The sequence below is a fragment of the Oryzias melastigma genome, linkage group LG6 (assembly GCF_002922805.2).
Source record: "Oryzias melastigma strain HK-1 linkage group LG6, ASM292280v2, whole genome shotgun sequence".
Lineage (NCBI taxonomy): Eukaryota > Metazoa > Chordata > Actinopteri > Beloniformes > Adrianichthyidae > Oryzias > Oryzias melastigma.
In genome coordinates this window covers 24,572,073-24,594,100 of record NC_050517.1, presented here as the reverse complement: position 1 = coordinate 24,594,100, position 22,028 = coordinate 24,572,073, and the positions used below count along the sequence as shown (strand labels likewise).

The 22,028-nt window shown below is 36.2% G+C and overlaps 1 protein-coding gene across 2 annotated transcripts; it reads right to left on the bottom strand.

The window, feature by feature from the left end:
- Positions 1 to 2,163: 2,163 nt before the first annotated feature.
- Positions 2,164 to 11,687, bottom strand: ehf (ets homologous factor). Of its 2 annotated transcripts, none has more exons than XM_024282270.2 (9): positions 11,667 to 11,687; positions 8,924 to 9,038; positions 8,278 to 8,535; positions 6,841 to 6,885; positions 6,716 to 6,757; positions 6,564 to 6,626; positions 6,429 to 6,473; positions 6,134 to 6,329; positions 2,164 to 4,762 (listed from the first exon to the last, which is right to left on the bottom strand). In XM_024282270.2, exons 2-9 carry the CDS (start codon positions 8,997 to 8,999, stop codon positions 4,663 to 4,665), a joined length of 825 nt encoding a protein of 274 aa, XP_024138038.1. In that variant the 5' UTR covers positions 9,000 to 9,038; positions 11,667 to 11,687; the 3' UTR covers positions 2,164 to 4,662. The 2 variants fall into 2 exon arrangements, with proteins under 2 accessions (XP_024138038.1, XP_024138039.1); XM_024282271.2 differs by having other exon boundaries at positions 6,716 to 6,754.
- Positions 11,688 to 22,028: the final 10,341 nt, after the last annotated feature.

Below are 22,028 nucleotides of genomic sequence, written 5' to 3'. Positions count from 1 at the left end.
CTGTTATCTACTGGAGTTTTTAGGCTAACAGGAATTTTAGGCTATTTAGGAGTTCAGCAAGTGATTAAGCAACGGGTTAGCTTTTCCGCTAAGGCTTCTACTAAAGGTGAAAACGTCAACAAAAATCCCTTTTTGAGAAATTATAAATTCATTTTATTTTTTTGCTTTTGTTTGTGCCAAAAAGTAGACATAATTCAAATTCATTAAAAAAAAAAAAAAAAAAAAAAAAAGAAGGTCATGAATGCAAATCCAAATTTCTTAAAGGCTAAAATAAATCTCTGCGGCTCCTCATAGGTTTTGATCAGAAGAAAACTAGCCTAAATGGCTCTTTTACTGTTAAAGGTTGCCGACCCCTGGATTACACTAACGCTTCCAACATGGCTAATGTGTAGCATGTTAGGACCGAGTTTTGGTGTTACCGTAAATACGCTCACATGGCATGACAAACATATAGCGGTGTTGGACTATGTGGGTTTGTTTTTCCCTACCATATTGTGTCTTACTAACAAAATTGGGAGTTAGCGTAGTCACAGTAATGTTTGTTTTAGCTGTATCAGTCTGTTTTTTTATGTGCTGCAAACAAGGTTGGGAGTTCCCTGTATTGTTAATATGCTAATGTGGCTAGTGTGGCTAATGTGTAGCTTATTCCGAACAACTTCTAGGGTTACATATCTTGTGAAATTTGTCTGAGTGATAGTTTCATCTCCGACTCTATTTTAAAAATAGACCATTTATTGACGGTGTATTATCAAGCGAGCCCTATATTGCAGAAAATACTGTCTTTTCCACACTAAAAGGTGAGGATTTGTTACAGTGTGAGCTTCAGACCGCAGTCTGCAATTTTTAAATATGAAAATGCCGCTCCTCTGTCCTCAGAAACTGTGCAAAAAACACGTTGATTCTTGTTTCTAGTCTTGTCCAGACAAAATAAAGGCTCCCATGTGTGTGTGGCCAAGATGCACATTGCTGCAAAGCCTCCACGGATCTTAAGTTCATCCAAGGTTAAATGTCTAACTAAGATCCTGACCACAAAATTATAAGCGAACAGTCACTTATAAATATTATTATTATTATTGATGAAAGCAACTCAAGGACATTTTGCACAAGTAAATGCAGGTTTTGTTTAGTGTACCTTATATGACATAATTTGAAAGTAGAGTATTCATTGACAGTACGCCTTATAATCCAGTTAATGTTTATCCTCCCCCATGAACTACATGAAGTCAAAGCAGACACTGAGTCCTGATCAGAGTCTCTTTGGGAACAAAGCTTCAAGCACCTTGACACCAAGTCAGACGGCGGGAATCATAAAAATGTCTACTTTCGTTTTTTGCTCCCTAGATTAGGATAGTAATACGTGCGTAAGTGTGATCTGCACTCTTGTATGTCACTGTTAAAGATTTACTGGCATTAAGAGATGACATGCAGCCTGGTGTACATTTTCAGACTGATGAAAATTCGATCTCTCTCAAGCCCCAAGCTGGTTTCTTTTTCTATCACCACCGTAAAGCTGTCTCTTTTGCTTTTTTCAAAAATTCTGCATCCTGTTGTGCTCCCTTTGCAGCGCTTTTCAATGCTGTATTATTGTTTCCACCGGATGCAAATGAGGCCGGCAGACCTCACTGGGGGCTTCGCTGCAGCCTCTCTGTCCCGTCGGTTTGGTGAAGCATCAAAACCAAAGCATGTCGGCTCTATATAATGACAAAAAAAATCTAAACAATATGAATGTGATGCATGTGCACTTGAATTTTAATCTCTCATTTGCGTCATGTTCTGCGACAATACGATAATCAGTAACTATGATTTCAACCCAGTCCTCAGCAGCTGCTCCTTCGATCGTCTGTCCCGAGGCAATTTTCTTTAATTCAGTGACTCCTTATAGTGTGCTTCTCTAATCAAACATGTTTTCCAGCAAAGAAATTCTCTTTTCATCTGTCGGAAAACGCATCAGGGCTTGTCTTACATAGATGTTTAATGCTAATTAACTAAATGACTGTTTTCTTCGGCCTGCACTGTGATTATGTGTGACAATGGCTTTGGAAAAAGGCTAAGATAATGTCAGAATGCATTGTCATTGAATGTCACGATATGTAAAGAAGAGTCGCAGGGCCAGATAAATCAAAGCCAAGATTAGCGGTGAATTTGTTTGAGGACACAGAATAAAGAAAGGAGGCTTTTATCAACACAGTTTTTATCTGGTTGGCCATCGTGGCCCAGTCATTTCGTCTGCTGCCCACAGGAACCAGCTCTGCTGCGAAGGCACACATCCACAAGCAATTAACTGCATGGCATTTCACACCGTCAGGATAAAACAGAAGCAACCTGCCCTATCTGAAAGCACACGGCTTTTCAAAGTCAAACTCAGAACAGCTTTTGGTACAAACGACATTTAAACGTTTGAAGCTACAACTCACTGATGGTCGGCGTTGTTCAAGTTAAAAGCAATTACTGCAACTTGCATGACATTCTGAAAACACAACTGAAGTTTACTACCACAGAAATCTATGGCTGAATCCGAATTGCTTCCCTACTCTTCCGACTCCTCCCGATTGCTCGGATTGTAGGGAAATGAAGCTGCAGCGTGTCCGAAAGCTTGTTTTTTTAAGGATCAGTCGTAGTCACCAATAGGGTGATGGAGAAACGCATTTCGTTACGTTGGTCTGCCCCCGAAGTACAGTTTACATTTAGTCTAATTTTTACTGAGCAGTACAGCACGTACGATCCAGTATTTTGAGCGTTTCCATTGTTAAATGGACCCAATAAACAGGTCCGACCTGTACCTCTTGTGGGGCCCCACTTGTTGTAGGTCCATGGAAAATAGAACGGGACGGTTGTAGCCACTCGATTGGCAGAAAGGGATGATGACATTAGAAGGCTCCAATATAGCGTTAAGCTAGCTATTCAGTTTGACTCTTTATGGCGGGATTCTTCTTAGCTGCCCGCAATCTTCTTTTAAAAAAACCTTAAATTTCTGTTATACACGATGTACAAAAGGTAAAGCAAGAAAAAGACGAGCTGCTGGATGACCTCCATTGTTGTTGCTTTTTTAGTTGACGCAGTGACACGCTAGCGGTCTACACCACGCATGCTCAGTGGAAACGAGGCTCAAATGTAATTATTTTATATTGATGTTGCTATATTTTACAAGCGCTGGAAGCTACGCACTAACATAGATAACTGACGAGTATTGATGATGTCATCAGGCAGTCATAATGTCTGAATTTGAAGACACTGGCTATTTCTGAATTTTTGCCCTATAGGATAACAAAACCCTAAATCAACTTTTTTGGGGTTTTGATCACAATAAATGGGGATGTAAAAATGCTGTCTGCTGGTCATAGCCAATTTTTTGCTAAATTAAAATAAAATTGCTTAATTCTTGAAAATATAATCAAAAACCGTCTGTGTGCTGCCCCCTACAGGTTGAATTGAAGTATTACAGTTGAATTTTGTGATTGGTTAAACCACGTAAGATTCAGAAGTCTCACGTGTGTAGCTCCAATAATGATAACAGTCCTGCCGCCAAGCCCCGCCCCTCTGACTCTGACTGGATTTTCAAATTTCGGCTGTGGGTGGAGTCAACCTCCATCTTCCCTGTTTGGTTACCCTTTAACTACCAACAATAGCAATAGTGTGACACTATCAAGTGTCCTGGATTTAAAAAAACAATTTAGACACCATGCTCAAAAAAAAAAATGCAGACGACACTGATTTCATAAAGTGAAAAGGTAATTAATATGAGCGTTTTACAAAGGCTAGTTATGAAACCTGTATTCCAATGATGAAAACGTTGATAATTTATCAAAAAAATAGATTTTTTTTTTTTAATTGTTCAAACGCAATGCATTGTGGTCTATATTTCCCTTTCTGGTAAGCATCGACCCACACTGGTTTTTTGCAAAGAATTCTGGGAAATTTTGAAATTGTAGATTTGGATCGCACTACAAAATGTCAAATGCACTTTATATCGAGTAATGAAGGAATTCAGACATAGCCACTATTTTTTCCATATCTCTGATTGGAGGGATAAATGTAGCAATAAAGAGAAGCTTTAAGGGTAGCAGAGCAATTCAGATTCAGCCTATTTCACATTCTGTTAAAAATAAGCTTCATGTAATAAAAACAATCACAAGCTTTATTTGATACAAATTAAAAAAAACATATACAAACTTCTTTTTTTTACAGCTTAAAATGCAAAGTCTGAAATCAGAAAAACAACAAATTTTAGTTTAGCCTAAAATATAAATCATGTTCCCTCTTTTTTCCTACAAAACAAAAAAGTATTTGTGATCCACATCCATCCCAAAAAGACACTTCACAGTATCAGCGTCAAAAACACACATGTGTTTTGACTTCAACATGTACTCCTTTGGGACCTGGAAGAGTGTCTGCTTCTTTCATAAAACAGTCAGGCAGATTTGCCATCCTTTTTCTTCAGGTATATAGTATGTAAACAGGCAACTCATATTTAAACTGGTAATAAGACGACAAATAAAAGATGTCAGTGCAGAGTCAACACAAGGTGGGAACAGAAAAAGCAAAGCAAAGAAAACTTTTGTAAACAGTTGGAACACATCTAGATATATAAAAAAACATGCTGAATAACAATAAAATATCCTGTTTATGCATGTTAGCATAGAAATATATAAATTAATGAAATTGTCACTTCTCCGTCTCCCTCCATCCTCGGGCATTTCTTCCAAACTTGTAAACCAGCCTGCGTCCATCTACTCGTTCTAGGATTTCTCTTTTGTAATAGTATCTGCAACAGAAAAATAAAAACTCATTTATTTTTAACAAACAAAAGACTGTTGCACGAAAATGAAAACTATTTAGGGACTATTTCAGGACCGTTTGTCATGTCATCTTTCTTGGATCAGGTTCAGAGTTACATGCATTTTTTTGGCTGTTTGTTTCCATGCGTACAGAAAATTCAACTGCTTCCTGGATTCTTAAAATGATAGTTACTGTTATTTTCTGAGATGCACCCCAGGCGGTCCAGGCTGTGTCAGTAAACCCACTGCAAGTTGTGACTCAGCTTTGCTTTACCGAACTTAGACAGCAAACCGGAATGAGTTTTTTTTTTTTTCTCTGCAGCTGTTACCAAAGGTCATTCCTGCTTCTTTCTCGGCCAACATGAACTGTAATGCATTTTTACTGGTATGAGCTGTGAAACCGTCCAGAGACGGCTGAATCAGAAATCCTTTTTGAGGTTTTGCTGTCAATTCAACAAAACTGAGCAGCGTGTTTCCATGTGAAATGCTTTTTTTTGTTTGTGAATTAAAATATATATATTTTTAAAATGTCACAATTTAATAATGAATAGCTGTTTGGAGATTTAAACAGAGATCTATGACCTTAAAATCTTTTCTAAAGCTGCATATTTATTGTCAAAAAGAAAATTTGAAATTACAGAAATGTGTAAAAGTCAAATATTGGTTAATAAAATAGAAAAATGCATTTGGTATTTGTATGAAAAAGGCAATCAACAAAACAAATCCGACATTTTAACAAACTAAGCAGCACATTTACTGTTGATTTTGTTCTTTTTATAGAAAGTTACTTTAAGTTTTTAGGTGAACATGATTTAAATGTATAAGTTAGTGTAAAATATGACTTGTATTATATATATTTAGTTACATTGTATGTAGTTAAAAAAAGTTTCCTCACCAAATAAGTTAGATAAACATTTTTCTTCAAATTTTACACTAAAAAGGTTTGGAGATTTTTTTAAATACATATAAATACAAATAATTTAAATAATATGATATTATTAAAAAAAAATCCCTAAAGCACAAAATTTCCGATCAGAATATCACCATTTAGGTGAACCTGGAAAGCAGAGAAGTTCAATTTTAATTTCTGAAAATACCTCAAACATAAAAAATAAAAAAAATGAGCTAATCTATGAAGGCTAAAAATATTAATTTGTCTCACTTGCAACCTAATTACTGTCAGCTTAATCAACTGTCCTTAATTACCTGCAATAGTTTAAATAGTTGCTTTTCCTTGTCCTGGAATTGTTGACATGTCAAATATTATTATTTTTTTTTTCCAAAATAAGACTCACATTCCTGCATATAAGCACATCCCCCTGCAGTTTTTAATCTGAGCTATTGCTGTGAAGACGTACCTCATAGCACGACTGAGTTTCTCGTAGGTCATGCTGCTGTTATTCTTCTTTTTCCCCCACAGCTGCGCCACCGCTTCAGACTTGAGGAAGCGGAAGACCCCCTCTGTCCGATCCTCCCACTTAATCAGGCCGGGGTTTCGCTCTGGATTCAGCAGAATGTCCCTGATGAACTCCCATAAGTGGGTTCCTCTTGGATCTTTAGGGAAATAGAAAAACAAAAACAGGTAGTTGTGTTAGAAACATTACACAGAAAGGGGATATCAGGATTTTGCATTAACTTGTTTCCATCACTTACTGTGTTTTTTGACCTGATGACCTCTACTGAAAGACCGTTTGATGTCTAAGAGAGACATTTAAAAAATAAAAGTAAGCTCTTTTGTTTATCATACATAACATATGTTTTATTGTAAGTATAAAAGGAAATCAATACCAGGACTAGAAGAGATGGGAGTGGCATCGGACGCAAGTGTGTTAACAGAGGGTTCAAAGATCTCTGAAATTATATGATAAAAAATAACAGTTAAATATTCAAGGAAAGATGTGAAAAAAATAATATCAATTCCATTTCAATATTTATAATACCTCCAGCAGGATAGCTGACATCAGGAAATGGAGAAAAGTCTGCTGCAAAGGAAATAAACTTCAGTTTTGTTTTGTTTTTTTAAGAAAACACTGAAATAGTTTTGAACAGAAGTATTGTTTCTCACCTTCTGTTTTGAGTTCTAGCTGCCCAATATCCACATGACACTGGCCTGTGTGAGAGGAGGGAAAGACAGCATTGATTTGTTGCACAAGGTTTCATTTTTAGTGAGTGAAACTGCAAAGTACCTCGATTTTCTTTATTTTTTATTTAATTTTATTTTTTCTTCTTCTTCTCTTCTATCTCACCTCGATTTCCTTTATACTATAAGTTGAGTCTGTTAGGCAGACATGTCATATAAACCCTGCATTTTGTGGTGCAAGCACCAAATTTACTTTGGATGTACCTTAGGATCCTCTCTTTTGACATTTACCATTAGAAAAATCCCAAAATGGAAGGTGAGTTTTATCTTTTTCGTAAATTTCTAAAAAAGATAAAAAATTAGAATTCCATTAAACTTTTAAATTGTCAGTTTACCTGGAGTGATGTGATTTTTTCTTATCCTTTAATTTATGGATACTCTTATTTATATATTGTTACCTCCCAATTTAATTTAGATTTCTACTTACATTAAGAATTTTTTCCTTTTTAATTTTATGTTTACATACTATAACTTTTTACTTAATGCATTTTAATTGGTTTATGTTATAATTGTTTTTTTCTTTTTCTCTTTTACTAATGCTTAAATTGAATTAAATTTGTATACATATATAATACTATGCTTTGAAATGTTAAATCCTTCAGTAATAATAAAAAAAAAAAAAAATCCCAAAATAGTGGCCATTTTTAAAGATGGCGGCTTGATTGTTGCAAAATATTTGCCCCCTCTCAACCATACGGAATGTAATGCAAAAAGTGCAGCCTTTTTATATATATATATATATATATATATATATATATATATATATATATATATTACATGTATGTTGTGCATAATTTAAAATATTGGATTTTCTCGATCAGATTTTACAATCGTACCAAATTTGATGCTTGTATCACAAAATGCATTATTTTAACAACTGGTTTCCACTATGTCAAAAAACTGCAAACGTTTTGGTAAAAAGAAACATATTATTCTTACAGTTAAGAATGCTCTGACTCTAGTTATATATATTTTGGCTGAACCCACATCCAGTTTTAGAAGAGTTTCTACTGTATTCATGACACTGAGATGCTTTCATCCAACGCTTTAACCGTGATCTTGATTTGTTCTTGAAGTATGCTTTTTTTCCTCTAAACCGCGGGAAAAACTTACATTTCTCAGCTCAACCTTTGTGCTTTCTTGGGAAATTCTTTCCAATAAAAGAAAACAACAAACCATTAAAACATTTTTCCTTGAAGTTCTCTTTGTTATCCAACCCCAACCCCCAGTCCAGCTCTCTGAACTCTGCGGCAAATAATAATGGAAACTTTTCCACATGCAATCATCTCTCGCTTTTCTTTCAGAGGGACTAATCATTCCTTTCTGAGGCCCCACATGGTTCACTCAGCCTCACAGACGTACCGCTCCACTTGAGCTCGGTGATGCTGTGGAAGAGAATGGGTCCCACGCTGCCCGCCGCACGCATGAAGTCCTGGTAGCTCAGGCTGCAGAGCTGATGGCCATCCATATCAAAGTTCTGCAAGGGGATGCTGGAGGCGTCGATCTGGTGTATGTCCATGACCTGTTGCAACCACTCCCACACCTGGAACTTGCTCCAGAACTGTGGCTGGGACTCGTGTTGCCATATGCGACTCGGATAACCAGACATGACCAACGGACCTGAGGGGAGACAGCGGTGCTTAGTTTGTTTGGAGGAGTGAAGTATTTTTGGAGTAATCTGATGGGAAAAAAAAGCTCCACAAAGGAATTTGTCAATGATTAATCTAGGAGATTTTAGTGAAAGAGCTTTTGTTTCACTGTTAGAATTCACGGTTCAGAGCTCTGAACACAGATGAGCAATAGATCATTGCTAAGCAATTATCACTTTCTATTCCAGTTTTGAGTCAGACGGCTAAAGGGAGATTAATCAAAATCCTTTAGCAGAGCCTTTTCATACATTCTTCAGGCATTTGAGCTTTGCAGACAACAAGTTTTACCTAAATAAACCTAGAAAGTGGAGGGTTTGTGTGTGCGTGTGTGTTTTTTTTTTCTTTTTTGTGCATCTCACCATCAGGGTACGAGTTAGTGGGGCTCCAGACTGTGGCCAGCTGGCTGTCCAGGGCGGAGGAGGAAGTGACACTCATGCTGCAGCTCCTGCGCTCTGATGTAACATGGCCCAGACACTGAGGAAGCACATCAGGGAGGTCAGTATTATTGGTAAACTATGCATACATGCAAAATCGGAAAAAAAAAAAAAACTTTGCTGATACATAGAAGATGTTAATTGCCTAATTTTTGCAACAAATTATAAAAAAAAAATAAAAATAAAAAAAAATCGCCATAAGGACATTTTACAAATTCCTGTTGCATTATAGTGACAAAAAGTCAGTTTGAGCAACAGAAAGACTTTTTTTCCAGTATAAAACATATATAACAAAACAAATGTGTGACGAGTTTGTTGTAGAGTTAAGGTAATTTATTGAAAATAAGTCTGGTTTACAGACTTTTTTTTTTTTTTTTGTTTTTTTGGTCAGAGGAACCTATTTTTGGCAGAAACCTGATTTAAAAAAAAAAAAAAAAAGTGTACCACTGGGGCATTTAAGACAGAATATTCACTTTTATTATTAACTCATGAAAGTTTTGAAAAGTGGAAATTAATAGAACTTTGACAAGAAACTGGTCTGCATTCATTATTTCTCAGATGTTTCCTTTAGACCCGGATCTGAAGGCGGATCAAAAAAATGTCCCTAAAAACTCGAATGATGACAATTCTATTTGTTTTTCTTGTTTCGCGTTGGAACGGTGGAAAAAGTTACAGTTCAGACAAACAGGTCTGTTAGGTTTGTTGTAGTCGTCTCATTTGCTTAGGGACATAGAGAAAACACTCCAGTTTGATCCATTTCTTTTTCAAACGCTGCTTCGCCTTAGCAAATATACATAAAAAAATACATGAAAATAAAGATAAATATATTTTACATGCATTCATTTATATGCTTTTTAAAAAAAAAACATATCTGGTATTCATGTGAAAAGGGAATAAAACAACATTTCTAGATTGAACCGAAAGAATATTTGCATCCTATTTAAATAAGGTTTTTAGAATTTCAGCGGCTTTTATGCTTTGCAGGTGTTTGTGCTCACAGGTTTTTGAAGTTTTATGAGTTTTGTTGCCACACACAGTTCATTTTTTTCTGTAAAAATGCTGTTGGAAAAGGCCGCGTCACAATCAACATTAATTGGGTTAGAGATCTCACAAAAGTGTTGCAAGACCTCAAGTGTGCAAACCTTTGACTTTTCCACTCGTATGATAATGAATCTCAGTGACCTATTTTTTTTAACACGTAATAAAAGGAACTCACTTCGCAATAGTCCAGATTACCCCAGAAGCTTTCGGGAAACTTTTTATCCACATTTATTTGGATTACCTTCCTTACCGATGCTGATTTGATCAGTCCATAAAAAGTTATTGGCCAATAATTATAAATATGAATAATCATAGCTAATAATAGATAAATACTGCTGACTGTAAAGCTAATAGATTTTACAAGAACTTTTTCAGCACTTCCTTAAATAGGTGCTTTCAAAAGATAAGGTACTATAATGAGATATGAATGGGTTTGGTTAATCTTAGAAAGAAATAGAGTGTAATTAACCCGTAAGTCATTTATGAAAACTAATAAATAAATGTATAATTTAAAGGGTTCTTTAATATATTTTTTCATGTTTTAGTAATAAATAGTTTGTCTACTGTTTACCTCTTGGTTATTTTTTAATCCAGAAGTTCCATAAAGACAGATTACAGTGAAAAAAAATAATTTATCTATGAGGAATTTCCTATAATCATTTATCAGCAACTATTAATTATTAATACAATCCAGCCTTCTTAACTTACTAACATTGTTGGTTTCTTTTTATAATTTATACCCTGAAACACATTCAGTAGCTTATCTGTAAGTAATGGTTAACCAGCAGTTCCTAATAACCAAGCAATACATTCGGCATAGTTTACTATTAAATGTTTCCATCTGAGACTTCAGTTTATTGAGTTGTAAAAGTTCTTAGCCGTAAAATCCGACAGTTTCAGGTCAACCTCTCAAAGCCCTTTTAGGAAAATGGAGCTTCTTACTCATTTGGAAAACCAGTTTTGCAGCAAGTTGCTCACATTTTCTCTAGAAGTTGGTGCCACATGCCATCGTGTTGACAGTTTGCCAAGTGAACGAAAGAACGTCACGTTAACTACAGCAGGCGGACAAGCAGAGGGGGGTCGCTTCTGAATGTATTTAGAGTTTCTGTGAAAGAAAAGTCTAAGTTATGGATTAGTTAATTTTTGGCCTTTATGTGAAGGGATCGGAGATCTTGTTTGTCAGATGGCATTTTGCCAAAATGTTCATGCTTTCATTTTCTGTATTTATCTTACGTTTCAACATAGCCTTTAAGGTTTACTTTTGTTCTTTTACTTATCTTCTCCCAGCAGAAAACTCTTTATTAATCAAAATAACTTGAGGAATAAAATATATTTTTTATTTATCTATAATTTTCCAGTATGTCTAAAAGTTAAACTTAAATATTTCCTAAATTGTCTGCAGAAATGAGAGAACTGTTTCAGAGTTAACGCAAAAGAAAAGTCGGTAAAAATATGTCAAAAATCCCCTTAAAACCTTAGATTTTGTGCAACAATAACAGTTTAATTTTAGGATTTTTTTTGGAGAAACCAAAAGTGCTAACTTTTAAATTAAGTACATTAAGAATAAATCAATAGTTTAGTTTTTCTGTCACTCTGCAGCTTGCTTTGCACCAGGAAATCAACTTACCAGACCAGAATGTTGGGGTCCCCCCGGACCTGACTGAAGTCTGTTGTAGATCCTTTTAGGACGAAGCGGGACGGATCAGTTTTTGGAGCTTCCAGCAGCAGCAGCAGTGCAGCAGTGGCAGGAGTGAAGTCAAACAAGGATGAGTCCTCTGGCTCCCCAGTCCGTTGAATCAACATATGAGTGCAGGCACTACAGGTGCTGCCCCACCACAATGGGGTTTTTTATCCTGACAACTTCCTTATCCAGCTCCCATTGCCTTACTGTACATTCATACCAGTGGTATTTGCATAATGCACACCCACGCACAGGTGCTCCACACAAACACACGCGTGAAGACAAGCATTCCTGCTTGGTACCTTTTTTTTTTTTTTGTCACTTTCTCAAATAAACCAAAAAGCTTTTGTTTTTAAAGAAAATGTGCACTGACAAATGACAAGAAAAGTTGTTTTAAGTGAATTCTTTAAACTTTTTATAAACTGAAAAACTTCTGAGTCAGATTTTTTCCCCAAGTGAACATGCACAAAGCATAGTTTAGGATTTGACTAAACTACTGACAGTTTATGCAAACAGCATTTTATAGCTTTTTTTTGTGCTTTTGCTCTTCTAAAGAAACACAGTGCAAAACTCACAGAGTATTTTTGCCTAATTTCTACATTAAATGTCTTATAGGACTTGATATAAAACAAAACAATATTTTAAGCAATATTTATAAAGAAAAAAAACATTTTTTTCATTTCTCAAAACATTTTAAGGCAAAAGTTTTGTTTGTGAACAGTGCAAGGTCTCGTTTGAAGAGACACAATAATGTGATTTTGTGAAACTGGACAGTTTTAATTTTAAATCTGTAACTCTAGTTTTATGTTATTGTGTATTTATAGACTATAAACAGGGATAGTTGGACTGTTGTTGTGCCTTAAAATGATCAAATTAAGGGAAAATTCTGTAAATATACTTCAGAGATTTAAAAATACTTTGAGCAATACAATCTTATTTTAAATTTAAGGAAACTGAACAAGTTTTTTTCTATTTTTTTTTTACATAATTAGACAACATTTTTAAATTTAATTTTGAATGTAAATTGTGATCAATAAAATAAGTCATTGTTCTGTGTGGATTTAGAATAATCCAGATTGTTACTTTATTTATTTATTTCTTTTCTTAAGAAAAAAAAACAATCATAATTCAAGTTTTTGAGTTGAGTATTTCATGCTGGTACTGAGTACTGACAGTACTTCTGGGGTGGAGAAGTGGCAGTACTCTGGAGCTATTTTTTTTTAAGTGCCAGTACTGAGTACCGGTGAGCAACGGCCTGGTTAAAGCATTGAAAATAAGAAGGTTAGACTGTTGTAGTGCTTCAAAATGATACATTTGAGGGTAAAATGTTTAAATCTACCTGCTTTAAAGATATAAAACCATTTTTGAGCAATACACAATCCTACAAATTCTAAATCTAGTTTTTAAGCAATAGACCATTATTTTAGTTGATAAAGGGAAACTGGAAATTTGTATTATTTAAGACAAATTAATTTTTAAATGTGTAATTCTAGTTTTATTTTAAGATAATGATGGAATAAGAAAGAAGGATAGTTGGGCTGTTGATGTGTCTAAAAAGGATACATTTGAGGGAAAAGAGTATAAATACACCTACGTTAGAGATGTTTAATGTATTTTGAGCAATTCATTCTTATTTTATGATATTTTTTAAAACTGGAGAGTTTAATTTGACAATTTTTAGCATAATTTGACAATTTTCTTAATACAAATTAATTTTTATTTTTAATGTGTAATTCTAGTTTTATTTTAAGATAGTTATGTCCTAGGGATAATTGGGCTGTTGTAGTGCTTAAATAGGAGAAATTTGGTAACATAGTGTATAAATATACCTTCTTACCTGAGCATTATACCTAAAAACGAGTGTTTAAAGACTCATGTAATCTTCAAATCAGCTAGAAAGGGCAGAAAACTCAACATATTTCGGTAAATCTAACCAAAACAAATGTAACTGGTTCCATTGGCAGATTTTTCATTTAAAATGAGGAAAAACGTCTTGTATTTCCCATTTTTTTAGCTATTTTTTTAGACAATTTTTACCGGTGTAATATTTTTTGGTAAGGCAGTTTCATGAGGCACTATTCCAATGTGCATGACCTTAATGTTTGCGACCTCCCTCAGTGTTGAATCTCTGAATGAGGTCACAATCATCACACAGAAAGAGCTTTAGTGTTATTTAAGACAATGCAGCTCCTCAGCACGCAGTAATCTAGCTTTGACCTGACTTGAAAATAGCTTGTGTTGATATGCAGAGATCCACAGGTGTCTAAGTAAAAAGCTTGGCCTCCAACAACGACTGCTTAGCATCCCTGGATGATATGCTGTGGAAAACAGCAGGTCAGGTTGAATGCTTTCTTTGTCGGCGTGCACATCATCGGAAGCACAGATCTGTTCCTGTGTTGTGTACAAGTTTGGCATTCCCATTTTTTCTTCATAGGAAAAGGTCAAATGCAACAAAAAATTTCTAAATAAAATTTCTAAAAAAAGTTTCTAAATACTGACACCATCTCTTTTCACAATCTTGTTTGAGTTTAATCCAATTTGCAATGTTTTTTATGCATCAAACCAAATTATCAAAAGAAAAATCAACATTGCTGAGCTCATGCAATCTTTATCAAGTGTCGGCTTTCATTGACAATAATCAGAGATCGTTAAACATTCTATTTTTGATTGACGCCAATTAGGCCTTTTAGGTACATTGGAACATTTTAGATTGGAGCTTTGTAGCTTTGTGATGTGACGACGCCTTTTGGGACCAGAGGCACCAGCAGCACCGTGTTGATAATTTAGGAGGCTTTGAGCAGAGATGAACTGTCTGAAGGCATGGAGCAGACAGAAGCCTGTGCAGGAGACATGGCAGGATATTCTCAGAGCATCTGCTGCGCCGCACAAATGAAAGCAACTTGTTCATCAGTTTGTCATTTTGGTCTCACTAATCATCTACCTTCATTCATGAGGCTTGTTGATGATAAATTCAAGGAAAATTAGAATAAATAATAATTGGACCACTTTATGATCAGAGTAGACTCAAGACCCACTCTGATCATCTTTTGATCCATTTTAAAGCATTTCTAGTGGTCTTTTAATTATGATGCTGCCATTTTTCGGTGGAAAAAAGAACATAGTTTCTGCAGAGTTGCAGTACTTTATTAGAAATTCACCTCTAAGTTGTGGATGGGACTGTTTGACTGTACTTCCTCAATTCAGTCCTCTATTTCCATCTTCCTCTACTATCCTTAATCATTTATTTTTCATTTATTTCTCCATGTCTCTGTTTGGTGCAGTGGGATTCATGTGTTGTCCCTCTTTCCCACTCTTTCCTAGATTCCAGGTGGCTTGTGTGTGCTCCTGTCCTTGGCTGTGGACCTCACCTCTGGCTCGTCTCGTACCCCCAGCTGTCCCCAGGTTCCGTCTGAATGAAGGATCATCAGTGCTCCTGTCCTTGGCCGTGGACCTCGGCTCTGGCTCATCTCCTGCCCCCAGCTCATTCTAGATGAAGGCTCGTCTGTGCTCTTGTCCTTGAAGCCTGCCAGTCCCATGTGGATGAAGCCCATCTGTGACACTATTTAAACATGTAGTTGTAGAGTTAGATAAGCTAATACTTCTTGGCTTTCAGTCTTTCTTAAAAAGAAGGAGGGTCTAAGGGCAGGGATGCCCAGTTTAATTTAGTTTATTTAGTTTAGTTTAGCGACCAGCTATTTTTTATATTTTATGACTGATTTATGATTTTGGAAAATTACCTGCTGTGAAGCCTGTTGAGACAACTGTGTTGTGATGTTGGGTTATATGAATAAAACTGAATTTAATTTTCCGCCATCCATCTGTTCACAGTTTCTCCCGCTAGCTTACAGCCTCTCACAACCCCGATCTACCATTACCGATGCAGGCCTACATGGATCTAGTCATTCACAAGTGAATGCTTCAGGATGGAATGGAGTACTGGAGCTCCGTAGTAACTTCCACAGGTTTTTCCATGTTTGTGTCTGCTCCTGATTCACAACTATCTGAAAAGAAATGCTCAGAAATGCAAATGTAAGCTTTATTTATGTCCTCATTCGTGATAAAAAATACCACAAGAATATGTTAAAAACACGATTTTCATTTGAGTGGGCCTTTAAAAGGCTGCCCTCAGTCCACTGGCCTTAACATACTATGCTTCTCTACTCACACTGGAAGCTCTCACAGTGTGTGTGTGTCTTGAACTCTTTCCCACAGCTCAGAGGTAATGAGGGAAGTCAGTGTTAGTATGATTATCTCTTAGAGTTCACCTCATCTCTCCATCCACACCAGATTGCCGCAGACCTAATAGTCAAATTCAGTACCCCTGATTCGTCTGCGCCTCTCCAACACTGTCCTTCCTGCATGGCTTCCAGATAAATTGCCCTCAGTCCTCTCGACAGCCCATCTACTGCTTATTTGTTGCTATTTTGTGATTTTTTTTTTCCCGTCCCATTCCCTTACTAAAAGGTAAAATACATCCATCAGGTTATAAGAGACCTTGGGCACAGTCCCTATATGAATGTATGACCAAATCTTATCACCAGAAGATTAATACGGCCATCAGCCGCAAATGGAAGTCACACTCTTCTCATTACGCTCAGCGCTTTTGGGCCCGGCTCTTGTGTTTAGTGTTCTTTCTCAAACCTGACTTTTTATTTGCTCTGTCACGAGGAGAAGAAGCCCGGTATTTGGCATTTCATTTCATGGATCTTCATTTTACGTTTTCAGGGAGGATGTGGGTCGACATATGTAAGAGTCCACTGGGGGAACTGCAAAAAAAAAAAAAAAAAAAAAAGGGAGAGACAGAGTGGAAGAGATCAAAGTCTGTCATTTCAGCTGCACTCTATGTGAGTCAGCCAACCAACACTGTGAGAGGCAAGGAAGGCGCCCTCCCAGACACAAGAAAATGTCATCAGAATCCCTGCTTTGGAGACAGGACCATCTATTTGTGGACATTATTTTTTTGTCACCGTTCAATAACAGTTCATTACTCATCCATTTATAAAGAGGCTTATGACTTGCTTAGCTGTCCTGTGAAAAATTAATACTTCATCGTAGAACACGGTCAAACGTTCCTCGTTGGCTGCAAAGGCGGTTGATGTTGTCACTCAAAAGATGGAGGCAAGACAGGGGAAGGCTACGGCTGCATGCTCTAACGAACAGGGACTTAATAGCTGGAGTATGTCATTACTGTCCCACTTCCCTCCCCTCCTTCATTAAGCGTTTATCATGCCTGTTAATGTCATCTTTAATACTTCACTTTCTGATTGGCCTGTGATCCATGGGATAAGAAGGAAAAATCACTTTATTAGCGTCAATTAAGGATACAAATGACAATTTCACTGCCTAAATTATGATTTTACATTTCCTCTTATTGTAAAACAATGCCAATGTAATTACAGCAATCAGTACAGGGAATAAAAATCCTTAAGAGTCCTATTTCCTGTTTGGTTTCTGGAACATGCCTTGTACTGATTGGCTGCTTCACAAGTGACCAAAAAAAAAAAGAGTCACCTGTTCATTGCAATTCTGCTTGAGGTGTACCTCTCTGCCTCTCCTATAGGTGACACTGTTGTCCCATGCACTGCTGGATCAACCTGAGATGAAAGTTATGAGTGAGCAGCACAAATGTGATATGAGAAAGTGTAGGCGATGAAACATTCCTCCTGACAGTTATTGACCATGTTGCCCGTGGATGGTGTTACTCATATAGGTTACAGTTACAGTACCTACATACATTATTAGCTTTTATAAGGAGGTGTGAACATGAGTGGAAAGGTGGATTAGAAATGAGAATGAAGGACAGCAAACACTTCAAGAGGCGTGTGGCCAATCTGTTGTGACACAGCTACAGTGTGATGTGGGTTTCTCACACCCAGCGGCGAACCACGTGTTTTAATTGTTACCTTTTTTGATGCCTAGTTTTCTACTATCACTGGTACTACACAGCCTTGTGCTTTCGACTGGATATAAGAACCAGAGGAGCCCCAGCACACCATCACACGGACATCAAGAGGATCTGAAGAATGACTTTGGTGTGACGTGTGAGTTCATTATTCAGGCTGAAATCGGCAATATTCAGGTTGAATTGGGTCTACTTGAATAGGAGTGTGCATTGTGCCACACCAGCAGCCTCAGTCGTTCCCCTCAGCCTCATCTGCCTTTTGAACCCGTTTTGGCTTCACATTTTTAGCTCTCCACAAGTTTAATCAGTTTAACTTCAAAAATAACATTAAAAAAACAGCTTGAAGATCTTACTGCCGGTAACAGTACTTGTTGTAGTTTGTGCTACAGTCACAAATACAAGTGCCACCTTGCAATAGGAAGGCATTGAGGCTTCAAAATTTTGTCCCACCCGATTCTTTTGAAAACTGTTGTTGTGGTCATGAATGTAGACGGTGACAGTCAGGCGTGGAGATTTACCCGCTTTTTATAGATCCTTGGGCTACTGGAATAAGGGTGGCTCTTCTGTCCTCTGGTTTAAGTTGTTTTATCGTTTGATCACTAGGTGGAGCAGGAGTGCAGCGATTTGTAGCTTTAGCTCAAGATGAAGATGAGCAAGAACAGGCTATCAGACGAGCACAAAACTGCACTTGATTTTCATTTTTCTTCCACAGAGCGTAGAGAATTCATGCCTGTGAGTAACACAAAAGAGTTTGTTTGTTTTTAAAATGTCTTTAGGTCATGTGAGTGTTAGCCACTAGCAGTTCTATGTAAAATGCATTGATGAGTTAGCATCATGCTAACACACGTTCTTTTTTGTATGCTGTCCACAGTTTAAAAATTTTTGATAGGGAAATAAATCTTCAGAAGTCCTGAAAACCGGCACATCATTAAGATTTGTTTATCTATCTGCCAAACTGGGCCCAGGTCAGGGTGGGCAGAGAAGTGGCACTTGCTATAGAGGGCCAAGATCCGGAGACACTTACTTATCGTTCAATCAGAACTGTTGCCAGAAGGTGATCCGTCCTGTGGCCACCCAGCTGAGGCCAGATTTTATAATGGCGTCATCCCCGCTTGCCACTGGACTGTGACAGCGCGAGCATGAAATGCGTATGGGCAGTCACTGACCGATGTCAACTTTTGGAGGAAAATCGCTGTAAAATTTTTACTTTTTCTTAAAACCTTTCTGGCTAAAAATACGACCGCCACCTCCCTATTACAAACACTGCCACGCGGCCACATGGCAAATTTACAGTACAATGGGCGGCCGTGGTTGAGCGTTAGGGCAGTCATCCTCTGATCAAAAGTTTGAAGGTACGATTTCCCCTTTGCCCATGTGTCAAAGTGTCCATGGGCAAGACATTGAACCCCACCTTTCCTCTGGTGGAAGGTTGGCACCAGCGTTTGGCAGCAGAGCTGCCATCAGTGTGTGAATGGGTCTGTGATTGTAAAGCAATTTAGGCCTTCAAGGAAAAATAGAAAAGCCCAATTCAAGTATATGCCATTTACTATTTTTCAGAAAAACTCACGTTTTGGGATATGTAATCATGGTTTTGTAAGACAAACAGTCAAGGACTAAAACACACATGAAAAGTGTCATTTTGCATCCAAGTGTGCTTTTTATTTTTCTTGCAATTTTGTTGTAAATAAAATCTCCATCAAATTGAAACAGAGGAGAAAATCAATTTTTATTTATTGCATTTGTTTTGTTTGAATTTGATCATTTAAAATGATGCTTAATTTGCCCTCCCTGAGAACAATTTCTTAACACCTGTGGTCCTTTCTTCTAAAGTAGTCAAAAATACTTTATCAAGGAGTGTTTTTACTGCTAAATACACTCAAAGTTATTAACCATAAGTCATTTAAACATAGGTATTTTCACTGTATTTCTAATTAACTTTTAGTGCAATGAAAATTGTTGTTTTTAAAGCGGCATAAAAAAGTGACATGCAAAAATAAACGTTCTGCTCCTGTGTCACAAGAAAGGGAAGGAAGTGTTGCTATGGAGACACCATGTGCGTCTCCACTATGACTAAAATAAAATACACCCCCTTTATTGTTAAACTGGACAAAAACTTCCTCCAAAAGGATTTAAATAACAAAAATATAACACATCTGACTACCTTTTCCTCTTCTTCCCACAAACAGGAAATGTATTAATTCCATTAAAAGTAGCTTTTGTGACTAAAATTAAAGATCTAGTTTGTTTAATATAATTAGTGTGGCTTTAGACTTATCGGTACGACTGTAGAGTTTCAGAAAGTAGATAGGCTTCTTGAATAAGGTGCCTCCCAATGAAAGAGACATTCTCTTTTCAAGGCACATCTGTACTAAAAGGTTTTTTTTTTTGGAGGAATATTTTTGTTTTCATAGACACAGATGTGGTCCTGAGTTACTGTTTACTTCTGCAAGTACATTCTAGGCATTTTGGCAAATTATTACTTTCTTTTTAACCCTTGTGTTGTCTTGTGGGGAAAAAGTGATCCACTACCATGTCAAATTGTAAAAAAAAAAAAAAAACAACATATTTACAGTATATCTTAACCTGTTTCCAGCTTTTTATTTTATTACTTTTCCCAAAGGGACTCAATTTTTAGAAAAAGTGATACTTTGTTTATGTTTCTATGTCCTTTACACCACACCACAAAGATTGCATTATGGGTTATTTTTGTCCCGTGAATGCTAAAAATATTTGAACACCAGAAAAAAGTTCAAAAGGCTACGCATAAACTCTCTCTATTTCACAGATACACAAACATGTGCACACATAATGTGTATGAAGGAAATATGTCTATTAGAGGTTGTACAAGGCATAATACATACTTTGTTCCACAAACTTTACTTTTACACACGTATTATTATAGTCATACGCAAACACTTAAATACAATTAAACTGTTAGACAAATGCTATCAAACTCACAAACAAACGGTTGACAAAGAAATTCCAGATTAACTGTTTTTTCCCTCTGAATATAATTGATGCAGAAGTAATTACTTTGAATTTATATAAAAGAAAAAATAAATATTTACTGTGAAAAGGAAACTGTTATAAGTCGCATAATATTCTCCACTGGTGATAGTTTGCTCAATGCGTAACAAACACACATGATACAAAATGAATTAATTGCGTAGAATTCATTCATAACAGCAGGACAAAGTACGCAAAATGTTAAGATTGGACAAGGGTAATGTTGTTGAATTTCTTATTTAAATCTTAATGGCTGTGTTTCTTGTCATCTCCAAACTGTTGTCAGGTGTTTGGTTCACACTTTGCTTCCCACAAGCCTGTCAAAAGAAGATCTTTTTACTGAGCTAACAAGGTAAACTCACAATAGAATTGTCAGGTGTTTTCATGAAGAAGACAAAAAAAACATATATAAATTGCATATCAACTCTAAATTTAATTAAACTTGATGTTCTGTCCACAAAACCCTGTTTAGGAAACTGCTCTTGATGTACATGACTTACAGAACATCTTTAAAACAAAAGGTCAGTTAGATATTTAGAAGATTAAAATCCAAATTTTGTTTTTCTTTCCTTTAAGTTGAGTTTAGGCTCACATCTGAGTATTAAAAGGTCATAAGATATAAAATATAATGTATTTAAAGAGCTAATTTTTTGTATATGGCTGAAAAAAAAAACTACTCTCAATTTGCTGCAACCTTTAAAGTTTTTGATCATGTTCAAACACCTTTTTCTTCTCAACAAAAACTGAAGAAAAATAATGTGTCTCCTGCTCCACATGACATCTAGGATTAACTATGTACTTTTATGACCACTAATTTTTTGTAGTACTTCATGTTGAGACTGCATCATTCATAAGCCTTACCGAAATAGTTGGAAAATGAGGTAGGAAATCGTGCATGCAAATAATGCAATTTATTGTTCACACAGAGACAACTCTTACTGTGGAGGGAAAAAAATAAAATACACCCTTTCTGGAGTCTTTTCAGTTTTGTTGCCACTGATAGAGGAAAATTCTAAAATGGGATGCCAGCTGAACGGCTAATATTTAGCTTCCTTTTTCCCTAAATTAAGCCAAGTGATTCAGAGTAAATGAACTCATTATTGCATTGTACAATTGTAGTCAAAACAGCATGTATTTAGTTAAAAATTGGTAATAAAACATCAAAATGGTTAAAATTAAGAGGACTCTGTATTAATTTAAAGAGAAAAATAATATATCTGATTAGTGAACAATTCTATGCAGATGATCCTAAATTCATTCTAATCATTCTTAGTAGATTAATTCTGTTTTTTAGTCGTGGTTCTACATTCCAACACATACTAAAACCTGAGATACCACTTACTAAGGTGGTGGCATGGACAAAGAAAAATAATGTTAAAAAGACGATGTTATTCTTTTAT

What these genes read in the sequence shown, in the direction of transcription:
- ehf (XM_024282270.2), bottom strand. Translation starts at nt 8,999, where the DNA reads ATGAGTGTCACTTCCTCCTCCGCCCTGGACAGCCAGCTGGCCACAGTC. An exon ending in GCTAGAACTCAAAACAGAAG is followed by an intron (nt 6,758 to 6,840) that starts GTGAGAAACAAT and finishes TTTCCTTTGCAG; the next exon opens with CAGACTTTTCTCCATTTCCT. An exon ending in TGTCAGCTATCCTGCTGGAG is followed by an intron (nt 6,627 to 6,715) that starts GTATTATAAATA and finishes ATATAATTTCAG; the next exon opens with AGATCTTTGAACCCTCTGTT.